At 45.1% G+C, this 17,700-nt stretch overlaps 1 protein-coding gene across 5 annotated transcripts in view; it reads right to left on the reverse strand.

Annotated features, from left to right (window-relative positions):
* The window catches only part of LOC129712714 (FERM domain-containing protein 5), a 121,118-nt gene that overhangs the window by 46,591 nt on the left and 56,827 nt on the right, over positions 1-17,700 (reverse strand). For 4 of the 5 annotated variants that reach the window (XM_055661371.1, XM_055661370.1, XM_055661368.1 and 1 more), the window contains exon 2: positions 3,192-3,296. In XM_055661371.1, coding sequence (XP_055517346.1) covers positions 3,192-3,296 — 105 coding nt within the window. The remainder of the gene's footprint in view (positions 1-3,191; positions 3,297-17,700) is intronic. The other variant, XM_055661372.1, reaches the window with a different exon arrangement.

Raw genomic sequence — 17,700 nt, forward strand, 5'->3', positions numbered from 1 at the left:
AATACAATGAGAGTCTCTGCCATCATCACCCTTTTAGGCAGTGCGTTCCAGATTCCAAACATTCTGGATGAACAGCATTCTTTCTCAGATCCTGTCTAATACCACCATACCGTAATATAACTATGTCCTTCGATTATAAGATTCTCCACAACGGAAATATGAAGACTTTAACCTTTGCTGATTAAATGATCATCAGCAATACTGGAGGTTGCTGAGTTTACGTCAATCCTTGCATGCTGGTGTGAAAGTAGGGCCGCAGATTGCCATGCTAACCTTCCAATTCACCATGGCACTGGCACCCACGGGCTTATTAGGAGAGATGCCATGTTGGGAGACAGAGGGCAGGTGTTTTGGATTTACCAGCGGGCGGAAGTACAAGTCTATCTCTCAGATCCAAAGTGTGCAGTCGCGATCCCCTCAGAAGCTAAGGATGTAGTTCCGATCTCCCAACCTATCTCATTGCAGCCCTTGCACTTTTTTTAATCTGCATTTTCTCTTTAACTATAAAACTAAACTGCTGTAGCACTATAATCTGCACTCTGGGATTATTCTCTAATGCACTACCTGTTGTACATGTGCATGGCTTGATTGTACTTGTGTACACCAGGATTTGACTGGATATCATGCAAAGTTTTTCACTGTATCTTGACATGCATGACAATAATAAACCATGACCATGCCACTATAATGAGGGAACAAGATGTGTCAAGCTTCCCCACTCTTGTTATTTCATGGGAAAGTTGTGCTACAACGGTGTTTTAATAAACTAATCCCAATGAATTACAAACACAGCAAACATTGACACTACATTTTGTTTAAAAATAATAACTGTCACGATAGTGTATATTCTGCTTACTGTATAAGCCATCCTTGGGTTCGATTGCTCAACTAGTACACACCCCTACTTACGAACAACCTCCCATAATATTATTACATTCAAGAGTCTGATGTAAAATGAATGTTCGTTACCATGAATGACAAAACTAGTTTCATCTCCCTCTCTCTATTTTAAATTGTTCTTTCTTGCCAGTCTGCTGTGATTTTAAGGCCATTCTCTGTAACAGTGTTGGAGGTGAGTAAGTGGAGTGACTTTTATGTATTTTCCTATTTATGGTCAAAAGGAGGTTAGCGGCAGATAGTATAACAGCATTTGAAAGACACTTGGACAAGTAATGGGACTGGCTTAGCTGGGGCATCTTGGTCAGGTTGGGAAGAAGAGCCTGCTTTTATGCTGTATGACTCTATAATATTGTCAAACGGTAGTCCATTAAAATGGAAACCCGAGTTCAGCCTGTATTGTGGAATCCAAGGGTCTCTCTGGGCTAGCATATTTTTGCAACAATTATGGGTGGATGTTCACTGATGTTGCATACATAATCACATCAACCCAAAGTTCCAACAATTCATACTGACATAAGTGCTGGAGGAACTCAGTGGGTCATGCAGCGCCTACAGCCTCTTATATCCCCAAAACTGACTTGATTGCCACATCCCAAATGTTACATTTTCTGCCAAAACACTAAAATCTAAGACACCAAAAGTGAAACAGCTTTACTCGACTTAATGGCACAGATTTTCCAGGAAGTAACAGTGGGTGAACAATGCCCTTGGTTACTGGGCACTAATTGGCAGCAACTACAGCGAGCAGTTGATACCACTCAGAGTGGGAATGGCAACAACTGGTCGGATGATTCGCAGCATTCTGTTAACTTCACAAAGCGGCATCTCGCGTTTAACCTCCCCATGGTTAACATGAGGTTGTTACATTTGCACAATAATTAAACATTAAACTCAGTGCAGAAAATTCAGTCTGGCAATTAACAGCATAATGACCCCTTTAACAATAAAATAATCATTACAGTTTTCCAATTAATCCCATTAACCCAAAAGGTGAACAATTTGCAGTCCAGGGCATCATTTGTTCCGTTGTTGACATCTTCAATTTTTTTCCTTTATAATTTTAACTTTCTCTTTTTATTGTTCTTTCCATCTCCAATTTGACATTGAGTTTCCCCCGGTTTATTTTTCTGTCCTTTCCTCTCACGAGTGAAGGAGATGGACTGTTTATCTTGTTATTTCTTTGTGGGTAAATTTTATTGAAACAAACTGCTTTCTATGCCACCTTTCACATCCCTTTCAGGCCACCCCTGAGCAATGAACCTATTGGGTTCCTGTCTGATGTGCAGCCACTGTTGCAGTTTAGCTCATGTGGGAGCCAACTTGCACACAGCAAGCTCCCACTGACATTTGTTAGAAAGTCAGATTTTGGTCAAGAGACCATGAAGAACTCCTGCCTTTCTTCAAGCCAGTGCCATGTCTTATGTGCACATGAGAGAAGAGAAAAGTTCAATGTCTCATCCAGATCTCCGATGATGCATCATTCGCTCAGTAACACACTAGAAGAAATGTAACTAATGGATGAATGTCGCAAGATGCCCACTCCAGTAAATTCTGGCCCAGTACCATAACGTTACCCTCCGAGGACACAGCCTGCTCTTGGATCTTGCATGAAGCCAACTTAACACTGAGCCTTGCCGAATCTAGCAGAGGCGTTTATTCATACAAGGGAGAAGAGGCTGGTCCTTGGTAAGCGCGCTGGCTTCTCGGTCAAAGATCATCTCCTCCACTCTTATACATGGTTGCCACTAACAGTGAAGGTGGACTGACGGATCAATTGATGGGTTGAACGGAGTTCAAGAGGAGAGACCGAAACATTAAACTTGGAGCCAGACCCTTCAGGAGGTGATTCTTCACAGCAAGGGGAGAGGATATTTGCAACATCCTCCCCCAAAAATTCTGGAGGCCAAATGGAAATGTCAGAATTGAGACTGATAAGGTTTTTGATGCTGTGGGAGTACAGGTTAGAGAACCAGGGCGTGTAAATACTGAGCAACCACAACCTCACTGAATGGGAAAACAATTGTAAAGGGCTGAATGGCCTCCCCGTGTTGCCACGGGGGTCAAAGATGCACTAAAATGTTTTATGAGATGAAGAGCCAACACTAATGCAAATACGTCCATTCAGCCCTTCAAAACGGTCCCAGTCAATGAAATTAAGGCTGATCCATGGCTCCAATCTGAAGCATTTGTTTCCAGTGTATAAAAGGGGAAGAGATTCTGTGGGGAAAAGCCAGGGCACAATAACTGTGACAGTGCTTGATTGGTGCCCAACAGCCTCTCCCAGAACCTACCCTCTGTTTGTCAGGGTCCACAAACCTGATTCCGAAGTAGTCCTTCTCCAGCAGGTTCATGTGATGGCAGAGAAGATCAATCAGATAGTGACCCTTGGCATCCCGCTGTGGAAATAACAACAAGAACACCAGTTCAGTTCACCCTGGATTTACTGCAACTGAGGCCTCCTGTTTGAATATGAGGCTATTGACATTATATTATACCCTAAGAAGGCGGCTAATAATATCATCAAAGACCCACATCAACCTGCCCACACACTCATCTTGTTGCTGCCATCGGGAAGAAGGTGCAGCAGCATGAGAACCATGACCTCCAGGTTCAAGAACAGCTTCCTCCCATCATCATCGGGCTCGTGAAGCACCCTCCACAACTCTAACCATGACCTTCTCTCAGCACCAAACCACTAAGGATTTTGTACAGCTATGGTTGCTAAACATACTTGGGTTTTTGCACTGTCACGGTCAGGATGACTTAGAATAATTGATAGTTTATTTCAAGTTTATTTAGTGTTGTTGCTGCATCTAATGTGCTTGCAGCAACTCAGAGTTTCACTGTTCCGGTTTGATATCTGGTGCATTTGACAAATAAACACTTGAAGAGGCTGTTGTTGGGTGTCACCATGTCACCGGCACTCCCCGGAGTGGGATGTGACTGACGGCCAAGGAGAGATTCAGGACTGGGCTTGATGAATATTTGGGACAACTCTGCACAAACCAACAACATTTCCTGCATGAGTTGTTTGAGATGTTCTGCACAAGGCAGCAGGTCTGGAGGGCCGGACAGGGTGTTCACTCTGTCACTTTAATGGCAGCGCCACAGTAATCACTGCAATGTGGTCCGACATAGAGCGCGAGCGGGACTGAGAACTGGTCATCCGACTCAAGGACATAAACAGCACAAATAACCTCACATCCTGCCCAGGGCTTGCTCCCCGTCAACAGATCAGAGTTATTCCCTTTGACAACATGCCTCCCTGTACCAGCAATACATAGCATAGCCTTCCACGTACACTTCAGCTCATAGTGCTGAGCTGGCGATCTTGTCAGTATTGGTTTATTAATGTCACGTACTGAGGTACAGTGAAAAACATTGTTTTGTGTGCTATCCAGGCAAATACCCTATTTTGTGTGCTATCCAGGCATACACGGAATGCTGGAATAACTCAGTGGGACAGCATTAATATAGCACTTTAATCATAAATCTGACATTATGAACATTAAATGGGAGATTTGAGCTGGTTGGGGATTGAACCTCAAGTCCTGGCTCATCCACAGATGATTCCTGACCCAGCTTGATGTTGCAGTCTCTTCTGCCTTTCCTTTCCCTGTTTAATTTGTGATTGTTCAGGTTGACACTTCCTCCTGCGGACCCACCACCTTTGTGGCCACGTAGCTGAAGGTTGTGAGCATAATTTGGTGCTGACTAGGCCTGGAGTCTCTCACCTAACCCCAATTCCCAGTGGCATCATTGCTGAGGTCCCAGTGCCTCACTGCTCCCACCCAGTGGTGAGGGAAGGAATTAACATTGGGATCCAGTGGGATGGGTGAGGGGTAAATTACTGCCTCCATTTTATCTACAGCTTGGGCTTGGGTCTTTCCAGTTCAGGTCTTTGAGTACTTTTAATAATTTGTCTTGAGGCAATCCAGATATCTGAAATACCTGAGTAGGAAGTAACTGCAGATGCTGGTTTTTCAGGGCTCTCACAACGGCGACTTCTCCCGCCCGAGTTGCGGGGTTGAAGAGCTCCTGGAGCGGGGCCTAACATCACCGCCCCGCGCGGCTGGAGCGGGGCCTAACACCACTGCCCCGCGCGGCTTGGAATGGCCGCGGGACAATCGCCATCGCCAGCCGGGGGCTGTGACTTTGACTCTGACATCGGGGGGGGGGGAAGAGTGCAGTGGAGAGATAAGTTTTTTTTGGCCTTCCATCACAGCGATGTGATGGATGTTTATGTAAATTATGTTGTGTCTAGGGTCTATTTGTTTGTAATGTATGGCTGCAGAAACGGCATTTCGTTTGGACCTCAAGGGGTCCAAATGACAATTAAATTGAATCTTGAATCTTGAATCTTGAATCTTGGTTTAAATCGAAGACACAAAATGCTGGCGTAACTCAGCAGGACAGGCAGCATCTCTGGAGAGAAGGAATGGGTGACGTTTCGGGTGAGACCTTTCTGAAGAAGCCCATTCGTTCTCTCCTTTCGGCCCACAATGTCTGTGCTGGACATGAAGGCAGCGAATGGCGTCTCTGGCAAAGCAGCACTGCCCCGGTGGTGCCGATTGACTGCGTGTGTGCGGGGGGCTGGGGATTGACGGTGTGCTGACTCAATACAAGCACAGTGTGGACACTGGGGCTGTGTGGCTCTCAGCTGGCTGTCATCCAGAGATACGGCCTGTATTTGTTAGCTACACTTCCAGACTGCCAGCCAATTAAACTAATTGCTGAGTCCCAAAGACCAAACAATGGCAACCTCTCGTTAGTATGTGGCAGACACAAGCAAGGTCCACTGACCGGTTCCCACTGGGACGGCCCACGTCAACATCAGAATGCTAACTGGTTGGGAGAGCAAGATGCGACTGTTTGCTGTGGTAACCAACGGGATCACACCCTGTCAGCGGGAGGAGGGTTTGTTACTCAAAAAACATCTGAGTCAATGGTATGGTGGTAATCCAGGCAAGCACGAGACGTGGATGGAGGCTTAGTGGTTCAATCCCCCCTCCTGACAGCCCAGTGAGAGAGACAGGAGCTCCAGAGTTCTCGTCAGAGGGGAGAAACTGGTCCCACACTCTCCAAGGCCCCAAACCAGGATCTACCCCTTACTGAGGGAACATGGTGTCCCCTTGATCAACATCAAAGAAGATATGGCGTTGTTACAATCTCAGTGAACAGCCGGTCCCAGCAGAACAAGATTCAAGATCAAGATTCAAGAGAGTTTATTGTCATGTGTCCCAGATAGGACAATGAAATTCTTGCTTTGCTTCAGCACAACAGAATATCGAAGGCATCAATACAGAACAGATCAGTGTGTCGATATACCATTGTATAAATATATACACACATCAATAAAGATAACAGATAAAGTGCAAATAAACAGATAATGAGCTATTAATGTTCAGAGTTTTGTTTGAGTTGAGTTCAATAGCCTGATGGCTGTGGGGAAGAAGCATTTTCTGAACCTGGCACATTCAGCTTGGAGCAAGATGTGGGATCTCAAGTGCTGAGTGTGGGCCAAAGTGCCCGGCTCTGATCCCCCTCACCACTCATCCCACCTCAAGTGGGGCACTAAATGACATAATGGAATCAGGGAGACTGGTTCAAATCATTGCTGCCTACAAGGCAACAGGAGCTGGAGCAGGCCATTCGGCCCTTCAGTCCTACTGCATGTTACCATCCAATCCCTGCAACCACTCAAGTCACTTATTATTCCATAACATCAGAACCGTCTGGCCTGGAGCAATGCAATCATTCACATCATGTATATGGCCTGGATTACCAAACACATGTACCCAAAGCTTCCTGGTTGCACCTTCTCCAGACATGCACTTGGCCTCTCCACACCACGACCTGACTTGGAGGAAAGTCTGCCCAGGGGTTTGGAGATGAGGCCTTGAAACTTTCAGAGGCAACAAGGCCCAGAGATCGAGCTGTTAGATTAGACTGCCTTCTCTGGTCCAGATAAACATTTGCTGCGTTCAAGGTCAAGCCTCTTTATTTTGGGATATTCCGCTTGTTGGTTTGATGTGAGTTTATGACAATCATGGGAGTATTGTAGAGATCTTCAATCACATGGCAAATGCTGTCCGACAGTTTGCCAGCCTGTTTGTGAGTGACTTTGGCAGCTGCTGGGCTACATTAGACAATACTCTTGCTAAATGTCTGAACAACTTAGGAACAATCTTTCAAACGTCCTGGACAAAGGGGCAGCTTAGTTCCAGACTGGGAACAGTGACGCAATGCAGCAGTTCAGGGGGTGGGTGGGGGAGAGTGGAAACAAAGAAATGTCTCCTCCCTCCCTCCGTCCCTCGCCCACGCTGATGGCTTTCCACATCGGGAATTTCCATCTCCTTCTCCGGCCTCTTGTTCCTCCCCAAATTCCATCGCTCCACTGCCCAGACCCTGAAACTGGTCATTCCCTCCCTAAACCCAAGACCACTCTCTTCTTCCAGGTGCTCCCTTTAAAATTTAACTCTTGTTCTAACCTCTTTTAGTGAATTGATGTCCGTTTTTCATTTAGCCCAAACTGAGATATGTTCACAAGGCAAGTATGGATACAAGGTTGAACCACAGAATCAACGAGTCATTCAGCATAGAAATAGACCCTTTGGCCCATCAGGTTCTTGCTGACTATTGTATATGATCCTATTTACCAGCACTTGGTCCATGGCCTTCGCCTTTTTAATGATTCAAGTTAGACAAAATTGCTGGAGAAACTCAGCGGGTATGGCAGCATCTATGGAGCGAAGGAACTAGGCAATGTTTCGGGCCGAAACCCTTCTTCAATGATTCAAGTGCTCATCCAGATACTTTTGAAGCTATTATGAAAATCACTTCTTCCACCTTCTCAGATAGCGTATTCCATTCTCCAGATGAAAGTACTTTTCCTTGGTTCCCCTCTAGCCCCTTCACTCCTCACCTCAGCCTTTGTCTGTCTGTGTTACGAGGAAGGGTTTCTCACTACCCATCCTATCTATGTTCCTCCTCCTTTCCAGAGCTCAGTCTCATGGCAGTTGAAGTCATGACACCACAGCAAATTACTTTGGGAATTATCAAGACAGCAGAAGTGGAGGTCAGATCAGACTTCTAGAACTGCAGGAGGTGAAGAAAGAGAGAGTGGGGCAAACCTGGGAAGGGTTTTTTCATGGAGTTGGGTGTAGCAGGGGGAGGGCGGAAGTGTGGGGGTGGGAGGTAGAGCATGGACGGAGGGGATGAGGAACATCTGAGGCAGGGCAGTCGGGCAACCTTACTGGGGTGGGGGGGGGGGGGGGACAAGTGGACTGTGAGCAAACATACCCACATCTCACACCGTAATGACCTCTCCTTTGGATTGAAGTGTCAGAGGGATTTCACTTGGGATGGCGCATGTTACTATAGCACCGGCTAATTTCAGCACACTGGTCTCTCCACACGGCTAAATATGGATAACACCGCTCCTCTCCCTGTTGGATTCTGTGGAAAGGAATTATCCCAAAGGAGACGACAGCAGCCTCTGTTCTTCATCCTGCAATAAAGGAGCAGAGCTTCCTTCGGCTACTGATTAATGACCTCCCGCCTGCCACACACTGTCATTTGTTCAGCTTCTCCTCAAAAGCATTTAATGGCTGCACCAGGATGAGTGACGTTTTGCTGAAATTACACAGAACAAGCCCTGGAGAACGGCCCCAGCAGCTCAGCCTGAAAGTAGAGCCACATCCTCATAGTGCAAACGACCCAAGTTCAATCCTGAACTTAGGTGCTCTCTACGCGGAGTTTGCATGTTCTCCCTGTGACTGAATGGGTTTCCTTGGGTGCTCGAGATCCCACAGTCCAAAGACAATAAATTGACCACTGTAAATTGCCCCACGTGTGCAGTGAGTGGTAGAATTAGAGGAGAATTGATGAGAATGTGGGACAGTGTGAATGGATGGCATTGACTCGTTGGGCTGAAGGGCCTGTTTATGTGCCGTATTTCTCTATGACTATTTCTAAAAGGAAATTTCATTCTGAGGCCCAGGTCAGCATGGCTTTGAGAGGTGGAAATCCTGTCACACAAATTTGATTTAGTTTAGTTTAGTTTAGAGATACAGCTCGGAAACAGGCCCTTCAGCCCATCGAGTCCGCGCTGACCAGCGATCCCTATACACTAGCTTACAGCCCATTGAGGAAAGAAATCCCTCCTCATCAGCTGATTCCTTTTTAATGACTCACAAGGGGAAACATTCTTCCAGTGTCTACGCTGTTCAACTTCTGAATCTTAAAAGTTACAGTGAGATTAGCTCTCATTTTTCTATAAACTTTACTATTTGTTGGTTAATTGGCCTCTGTAATTTGCCCCGAGTGTGCAGGGAATGGGTGGAAAAACGTGATTACACAGACCTAGTGTGAGTGGGCGATCGATGGTCGGTGTGGACTTGCTGGGCTGAAGGGTCTATTTCCATTGTCGAGCTCTATCTCTCAACTAAACTGAACTGAACTAAATTTTAGAGTTGGCAAATAAAGTGAGGATCAGATGAATGAATCAGTAGGGTGAACATCCTTCCATCCCCTTCTGACTGTTCCCCATCGGACGACAAAATTCAAACAACAACTTACAACTTGCAGTTAAGTAAAAGCTCCAAAATAATGGAACTCAAATGATTTCCAAACAAAATTTACTGCTGAGCCACTTAAGGAGGTTAATGAGGACACAGAGGCTTTGAGGATGAGGACGGAACGATAGGGAGGGCGTGGGACCCAGGCAGCTGAAGGCACGAGCGCTGATGGGGCAGAGAGATCAGTGAGGCCCATAAGTTAAGAATCGGAGAATATCCACAACTCAAAGGTCCCCCTAAGGAGACAGCAAGTCCCCGAAACTAGTTTCCAGTTGAATGTCTTTAATTGACACATGTTGGCTTAATGAATTGTCAGGCTGCATCCCTTCTCCACTGCAAGTGGACTGAACACATTGAAGTACTTGGGCAAACACCGCTGGCAGAGTGTCCAGTTCAGCTACACGCTGAGCAAGAAGGTCAAGTTTAGCACAAGGTTAGGAGAGCACGGATCAGACAGGAAAGCCAATCATTGCAAAGTCGAGGTACACATTCACATGGCATACAGCACACACACAAGCTGTTCGGCCCCACCAGCCAGTTTCATGTGCACTCGCCACATCCATGTTTCCTTTTTTTTTATCAACATTCCCCATATTTATCCAACCTCCCCAAAGTATATCCCTGTCACAACCACCCAGTGAGTGAGTGAGATTCCCTTCTCTACTATGAGAAAATTAGGGCTTCTTTAACTTCCGGTGGGAACCTTGTGTTTAGTTTAGTTTAGACATACAGTGTGGAAACAGGCCCTTCGTCCCACTGAGTCCGCGCCAAACAGTGACCCCCGTACACTAGCACTATCCTACACACTAGCGACAATTTACAATCCTTACCAAAGCCAATTAACCTACAACCCAGTACATATTTGGTGTTTGACTGGAGCACCCGGGGAAAACCCACGCAGGTCACAGGGAGAATGTGTAAACTCCGTACAGAAAGCACCCTCTAGTCAGGGTCGAATCCGGGTCTTTGGTGCTGTAAGGCAGCAACTCTACCGCTGCGCCACCGTGCTGTTGTGACGTAATTCAAATGTTATCAATGGTCTCTTATAAATAAATGGCAACAAAAAATACAATTGTTTGTGACACAGAGTTGCACCCATTAACTGCTGAACCATGAGTACTGTTCTTGCTCTCCGAGTACACTGATGGTATATTTGTGACAATTGGCAGCGGGAATGGAATGAAGACTGGATTCAGGAGTAAGTGTTGGGTGCCTTTTATGTGACACTGTTGTTCTTTCTTTGGAGCAAGCGATAAGAAGCCAAATGTTATGTTAGGCTTAATTACAAGAGGATTTGAGTAATTGAGTGAAGATATCTTACCGCAATTACATCGGGCCCTAGTGAGAGTACCCGAGGAGCATTGTGTATCATTTTAGTTTCTTTGCCTTAAAGTGGTTGCATTTGTCACAGAGAGTGTCCAGCAAAGAATCACCGAAATGGTGAATCGAGGGATGGCACCGGTGTGGAGAGATTGCATTGACCAAAGTATTCTCTAGTGTTCAGAAGAATGGGAAGCTCACAAAATTCTTACAAGGCTCACCAGGATGAATGCAGGGAAGAATTTTCCCCTTGCTGTGGGGTCTAGAACCAGGGGGTCACTGTCTCAGATAAAGGAATCAGCTGTTAAGGACTGAAAGGAGAAGAAATTCCTTCACCCAGAGTGGTGAATCTTTGGAAGTCTCCAACCTGTGGGGGCTCAATCACTGAGATGATTTAATGATCGCTGGGCATTGAGAAAGTCAACGGATATGGGAAATGGTGTTGAGGTGGATCACCCATAATGTTAATAAATGATGGAGCCAGTACTCCTGCTCCACTTCTTATGTTCTTAAAATTGTGAGCAAATTTCAGACTCCATCTGTGATCTCATCAAAAGCCAAAGTATATTTCACACAGCTTCTCTTCTTCTGAAAGCTAAACTCTTGAATAATCCCCCTTGCTTAGTGTGAATTATTTTTCCTTATTAACTTGCATTGCCATTTCTCATGGCTTTGTATATACTTTCCATTGCCTCATTCAGAATCTTGTTTTGTATGCAATGTTTGACGTCTTCATTTTTCACACTGAAAAGTAAAACCTCAGATTTCAGTTTTGAATTATGTGGCATTCTACGAAGTTATTTTGTTTCTGTTTCTCAGATGCTTTACCATCTTGGCAGTCACCTTCAGCATAAATTATTCCTCTTTATAAGGGGGCGGCTATTTTTTTTGGGAGATGTAGATAAATCTCTTCACTCTGAGAGCTGTGAATTTTTTTGAAATTCAGTATGGCAGGGAGGACTGTAGGCAGTCATTGAATGCGCTTGAGGCCAGAATAGGCAGCTTAGAGGAGGGAAAGTTTATGGGGATTTTGCAGAAAATTGGAATTAAGGACAGAACAGATCATAAGATGGTGACAGCAGGGATGGATAGCATTTGGTCGACTGAGCATACTGGTTATGTAATAGCAAACCAGCCAGTCTCACCCCCACCCCTTCCCACAGCCCTGAAATTCTTCCCTTATAGAAATGTATTCAGCTCTCTTCTGAACATTGCAATCAAATCTGCCTCCACTGTCACCCTGGCCACAGATTCCAGACCACAACCACTTACTGCTTTCTGTCACAACCTCCAGACTCAATATTGAATTATCCAGCTTTTGGTTCCCCAGCTTTAGGTAATTTTCTCTTTCTGGGAAAAAAACCCCACAAGGCTGGAGGGACTGAGCAGGTCAGGCAGCATCTGGGGATGGAATGTTTCAATTTGCGATCCTTCCACAGACTGAAGGGTCCTGCCCTTGAACTTCATCCGTCCATTCCCTCCCCAGATGCTCTCTGACCCAGTGAGTTATTGCTCAAGATTCCAGCATTTGCAGTTTCTTGCATTTCCAATTTGCACTTTCTGTCTGTCTGTCTGCATCCGAAATGGCCATTTGTGCTCTCATCATTTTGGCTTAGTTTTTATTTTTCTATTAATATAGTCTGTTTTGCAGGGCATGCCCCACTAGGCTGCTATTACCTGTAGTAACACATATTGCAGACAAAAAGTATATGTGTGATACTAATTGCCACATGAAGTCACTTGGGCTCATCTTTGCAGAGTTATTCTCTTTGTTCGACCATTCTTCCCCACTCTCTGCCACTGAAAGCCAACCTGTTTTTTTTCCTTTCCCAATTCTGACAAAGGGACAAACCCAAAACATCTTCTGTTTCTCTCACCGTAGAGGCTAACCCGCTGAGTATTTAACATTTTCTACTTTTATTTCAGATTTCCACCATCTGAAATGATTTGATTTGCAGTTTTTTAACATACAGATTCATCATGACTTCCTGACTGCGTACTCTTTAACCATGGTGTGCATGTATCCTGAGTTCACTCTCTCTTGTAGCTCGTTCAGCACGGAGTCCACTCGTTCTTCCTCTCAACCATCACCCCTTATTAAAGGACAAAACGGGCAGAGAAAGCTATGGACAAATAGTCCAATTTCCTTTATTCTTATTTGTTTTCATCAATATGTTTTTAAATTGTGGCTTTGAGTCGAAAGTCTAAAAATTACTAAAAAACACAGAGCTGCAAATGTTATCTGCTGAATCATGAGCATTGTCTTTAATTTGACGTTTGTACAGTTTGAATGATGCCATGGTGGTGAATGGAAAAATGAAGACTAGCCAGGTCCTCGACACCTGGAGTCAACCATATGGTACATTTTATCCTTGCCACTGAATAGGTCCAGTTACTTTGAATCATTGCTTTGTGTTGCAACCAGATGGAGATTCATTCTGTGGCAAGTCCCCCGACTCTGCAAGCTCTGACCTTAATCATTACTCTATTATGTCCCTTCAAACCAGAAAGCAGGCTTATTTCTAGAGGGACAGAATTAACATGTAGATACATTGCATTAAACTTGGACTTAACCTCTGTTAGCTAGGCTTGGAGCAGCCAGAAAACAATAACAAATATATAGATATCTTGGAGAGGATGCAAAAACAGATTGAGAAAGGTGGCATTAATGACCTGAGGGCATTAATATAAGATCAATAAATCCGCTCGAAAGTTCAATAGAGAATTAATTATTTGTGAAATCTGATAAATGATAACTACTTTATGACCCATGGTCTATTCTCAGAAACTCTCATCGAATTCAATGAAGATATTTATTTTCTTCGCTATTCTTTTAAAAAATATTTTTAGCATTGAGGATTATGCTTCAATGACGTTAGGTTCATTTGTTTGCGGTGCGTTTTGGTGAATGTTATCCGAGAAATGATGGATGGGTAATTCCCCTCCTCCCCTAGATGAGATAACCCAGGGGACCCCCCGTGAAACATTCTCATGGTAATTATTCTTTGCCTACAGCCTGTTCTGCATTTAATTTCAGAAAGATAATCCATGCATTAAACTAATGCTGCTGCCAGAGAAAATCTTTAAACATAAATCGATTTTCAAGGCAATGTTGAAATTACCCTTTTTATTCTTGATCAGTCGCAGCAGATCAACCTGCGTTTTAAGTGGTATTTCCTTAAGTGGTGATGTTGAGGATAAATATTGGCCCCATGTTAGAGTTGTACAAAATGCTGGTGAAGCCAAACTGTGTGCGGTACCTCGCTACAGAATGGATGTGGGTAAGCTACACAAAAGATTCACAAGGAGTTTGCCTGGATTGGATGATTTGAGTTATCAGGACAGATTGGAAGAGCAGGGTGTGTTTTGCCTGGAGCTAAAGAGGCTGAGAGCTGACATGATATCAGTGTATAAAATTATGAGAGGCATAAATGTGCCTATTTCCCATGACAAGGGTGTCTATAATTAGAGGGGATCTGAAGGATAGATTTTTCATACAAAGTAGAAACATAGAAAATAGGTGCAGGAGGAGGCCATTCGGCCCTTTGATCCAGCACCGCCATTCATTGTGATCATGGCTGATCGTCCCCTAACAATAACCCGTGCCTGCCTTCTCCCCATATCCCTTGACTTCGCTAGCCCCTAGAGCTTTATCTCTCTTAATAGAAACAATAATACTTGGTATCTGGAATGCGCTGCCAAAGCAGATAGTAGAGGCAGGAACAGTAACAACATTTAAGAGGCACATGGACAGGTACTTCAATGAGCAAGGCAGAGAGTTAGTGCAGGGAAGTTGGATTAGTATGAATAGGCATGAGGGCCAGCACAGAGGTGGTAGGTGGAAGGGGCTATTTCTCCGCTGCACAACTCTTTGGCTCCAATGCAGTGGGAAACCACTTGAAAGGCAGACAGGACGTTACTTCAATTTCTGATGTTAAAGGTTGTGAAAGATGGCATCTCTGACAATGCAGCACCCTCTGCTACCAAGCGCCCCACCCCACTCCACTCTACCCAGCCCACCCCCAGAACACCCATTCCACCCCACCCCACCCATGTACTGCACTGAAACTTTAGCTGTGGTCTTGGAAATGGACGACCACGTCGCCTCTGACCTCCACCCAGCACAGTCACCATGAGGTCAATTTCATATTCATAGTGTCATACAGTCACTGAGCTCTAAGCAAGGGAACAGGCCTTTCGGCCCATCTTGTCCATGCCAATTAACTTTGCATTCTGGGCTAGTCCCATTTGCCTGCATTTAGCCCTTAAATCAAAATTTATTTTAAAAGTAATAATTGCATCTGCGTCTCTCTCTCTTCCTCTGGCAGCTCATGCCTGATACTGACCACCCTCTGATAGAAAAAAGTTGGCCCTGAGGTCTCTTAAACCTCTCCCCTCTCACCTACACCCTTTACTTTTTGAATTTGCTACCCTGGAATATCTCCTCATTGGTAATACATAGACATAGAAACATAGAAATTAGGTGCAGGAGTAGGCCATTCGGCCCTTCGAGCCTGCACCGTCATTCAACATGATCATGGCTGATCGTCCAACTCAGTATCCCGTACCTGCCTTCTCTCCATACCCTCTGATCCCCTTGGCCACAAGGGCCACATCTAACTCCTTCTTAAATATAGATCATATATGATCTGAGACATCACAACTCCTTTGCCTCAATTCCTTAGCATCCATGATCTTCTCTCCAGTAAATGTAGTTGAGAAATATTCATTCAATGTCTCCCCCTTTGAAACTAATGTGATTTGAGGAAGAGCAGGGACTCTGCGCAGTTTTCTGAGGCCAGAAACCGCCCTGCTGAGCACTGACCGCCACAGCAGGTGGTTGGTTCATTTTCACCTTCCTCTGTGAGATCTCACAGCACAAAGCAGGTTGCCCAAGTTCCAAAATTACAACATTGACTCCACTTCAGAAGTATCTCGTTGACTGTGGAGTGCATTGGGAACCGACAGGGATGTGAGAAACGCTACAGAATTTCAGATTCACTTTTCTCGGTCGAGTTGAAGGCTGGCCGATTCCACTCAATTCCAGTGTTACTGAAGAAGAGGAGGATTGAAGTCTGATACAGGAGACACTAAAAATGTCACAAGCATTAAATTCATCTCTTAAAGAACTGGATTCACAGCGAGTGGGACACAATACCGTAGATAATGTTTCTGACAGCTGTTCTGAGCTTCCCGCAAGAATTCAAGAGAATTAAGCATTCCAGTGATCATTCGCCCACACTGCTGCCATCATCATAACATATTTTATATTTTATTTTCCTATTATCATATATTTCAATGAGACCATTCAGCCCGCCGAGTCTATGCCAGGTCTCAGGACAATCAGGAAGAGATGTATCAGCAGAGCCATCTCCATCATCAAAGATCCCTACCACCCATCGCATCACATATTCTCCATCCTGCCATCTGGGAAGAGGTACAGGATCATTAGCTGCAAAACCAGCAGGATGCTCCTCAGCTTCTTCCCGCAGGCTATAAGACTGCTAAACGGACTTTGGCCCCTGCCAAAGTATCGCGCACCAACCACCAACCTGGACACACTGCAACAGAGCCACTGTCGTGCCGCTGCCGATCGGAACGCCTGTTGATGTTTAGTAGAGTGTTAAATTTGTTCATGATATATGTATTTTTATTTCTATTTATTTTTAATGCACACCGAATGGACACTGGTTGAGCAAGGTTTTTTGTTTCCTCTGGGTATGTGAATAGTCAGGAAATGACAATAAAGATATACAATACAATCCCATGTCCCCACAAAGTTCCCTGTGATGTATACCCATACACGCCTACTAACCCCATCCTGACTGTCCCACTGGCCAACTGCACCTGGGACAACCTACAATGGCCAATTATCAACCTGCTTATCTTCGGGATGTGGGAGAAAACTGGAGCACCCGGGAGAAGCCCCATACGATCGCGGGGAGTACGTGCAACCTCCAGAGATGGGACTGGGGACCAGAATCGAATCAGGGTCACTGGGGCTGTGAGGCAGCTGCACTATGTGTGATGCCCAACTATATCTCAACTCAAAGGGCCACTGCCTTAAGGCTGCCTGGCACTGCTCAAGCACTAGAATTAGGCATTTAAAAGGGAGAGGGAAAAGAGCAACAGTGGCAGAGGTAGATGTAAACGGGGGAAACCTTCAGGAAGAAGAGGATGGCGGATGGAAACAGAGGGTGGGAATGAGACGTCATCAAAGGCCAGGTTGGATATAATTTACATTTAGTGAGTGAGGGACAAGCGTTGACTATGATCAAAGACACAGCTTCTCCTGAAGGAGTCAGGAGAGTTCCCTTGGTTCACACCATGACGTCCAACCCCTCGACACCTCCATCCACACCAGGATCGCTACTGCCATCACTCTCCTTCACCTGAACATCTTCCTCTCTAACTGCACTCAGCTGCTCCAAGCCAAAAGTATAGCTGCACCTGCCCCCTCAGTGAATCTGTGGAACAGTCCTTGGTTCACACCAACTCCCACCTCCTCTCAACACTTTTTTCTGTCTCCCTGCACTTGTGCAGAATTTACGCATTTCATTTGATTCTCCCCCCAAATTCCATCTCTTACTTTCACATGGTCAATATCTGTCTCTTCACTTTCCTGGCATCCTGGTCCATCTCAAGGGATAGACCAGAAATCAACATCCACTATCGGTCAAAAAAGGACACAAAGTGCTGGAGTAACTCAGAGGTTCAGGCAGCATCTTTGGTGAAGATACACAAAAATGCTGGAGAAACTCAGCGGGTGCAGCAGCATCTATGGAGCGAAGGAAATAGGCAACGTTTCGGGACGAAACGTTGCCTATTTCCTTCGCACCATAGATGCTGCTGCACCCGCTGAGTTTCTCCAGCATTTTTGTGTATCTTCGATTTTCCAGCA

The sequence above is a fragment of the Leucoraja erinacea genome, chromosome 33 (assembly GCF_028641065.1).
Source record: "Leucoraja erinacea ecotype New England chromosome 33, Leri_hhj_1, whole genome shotgun sequence".
NCBI classification, from domain to species: domain Eukaryota; kingdom Metazoa; phylum Chordata; class Chondrichthyes; order Rajiformes; family Rajidae; genus Leucoraja; species Leucoraja erinaceus.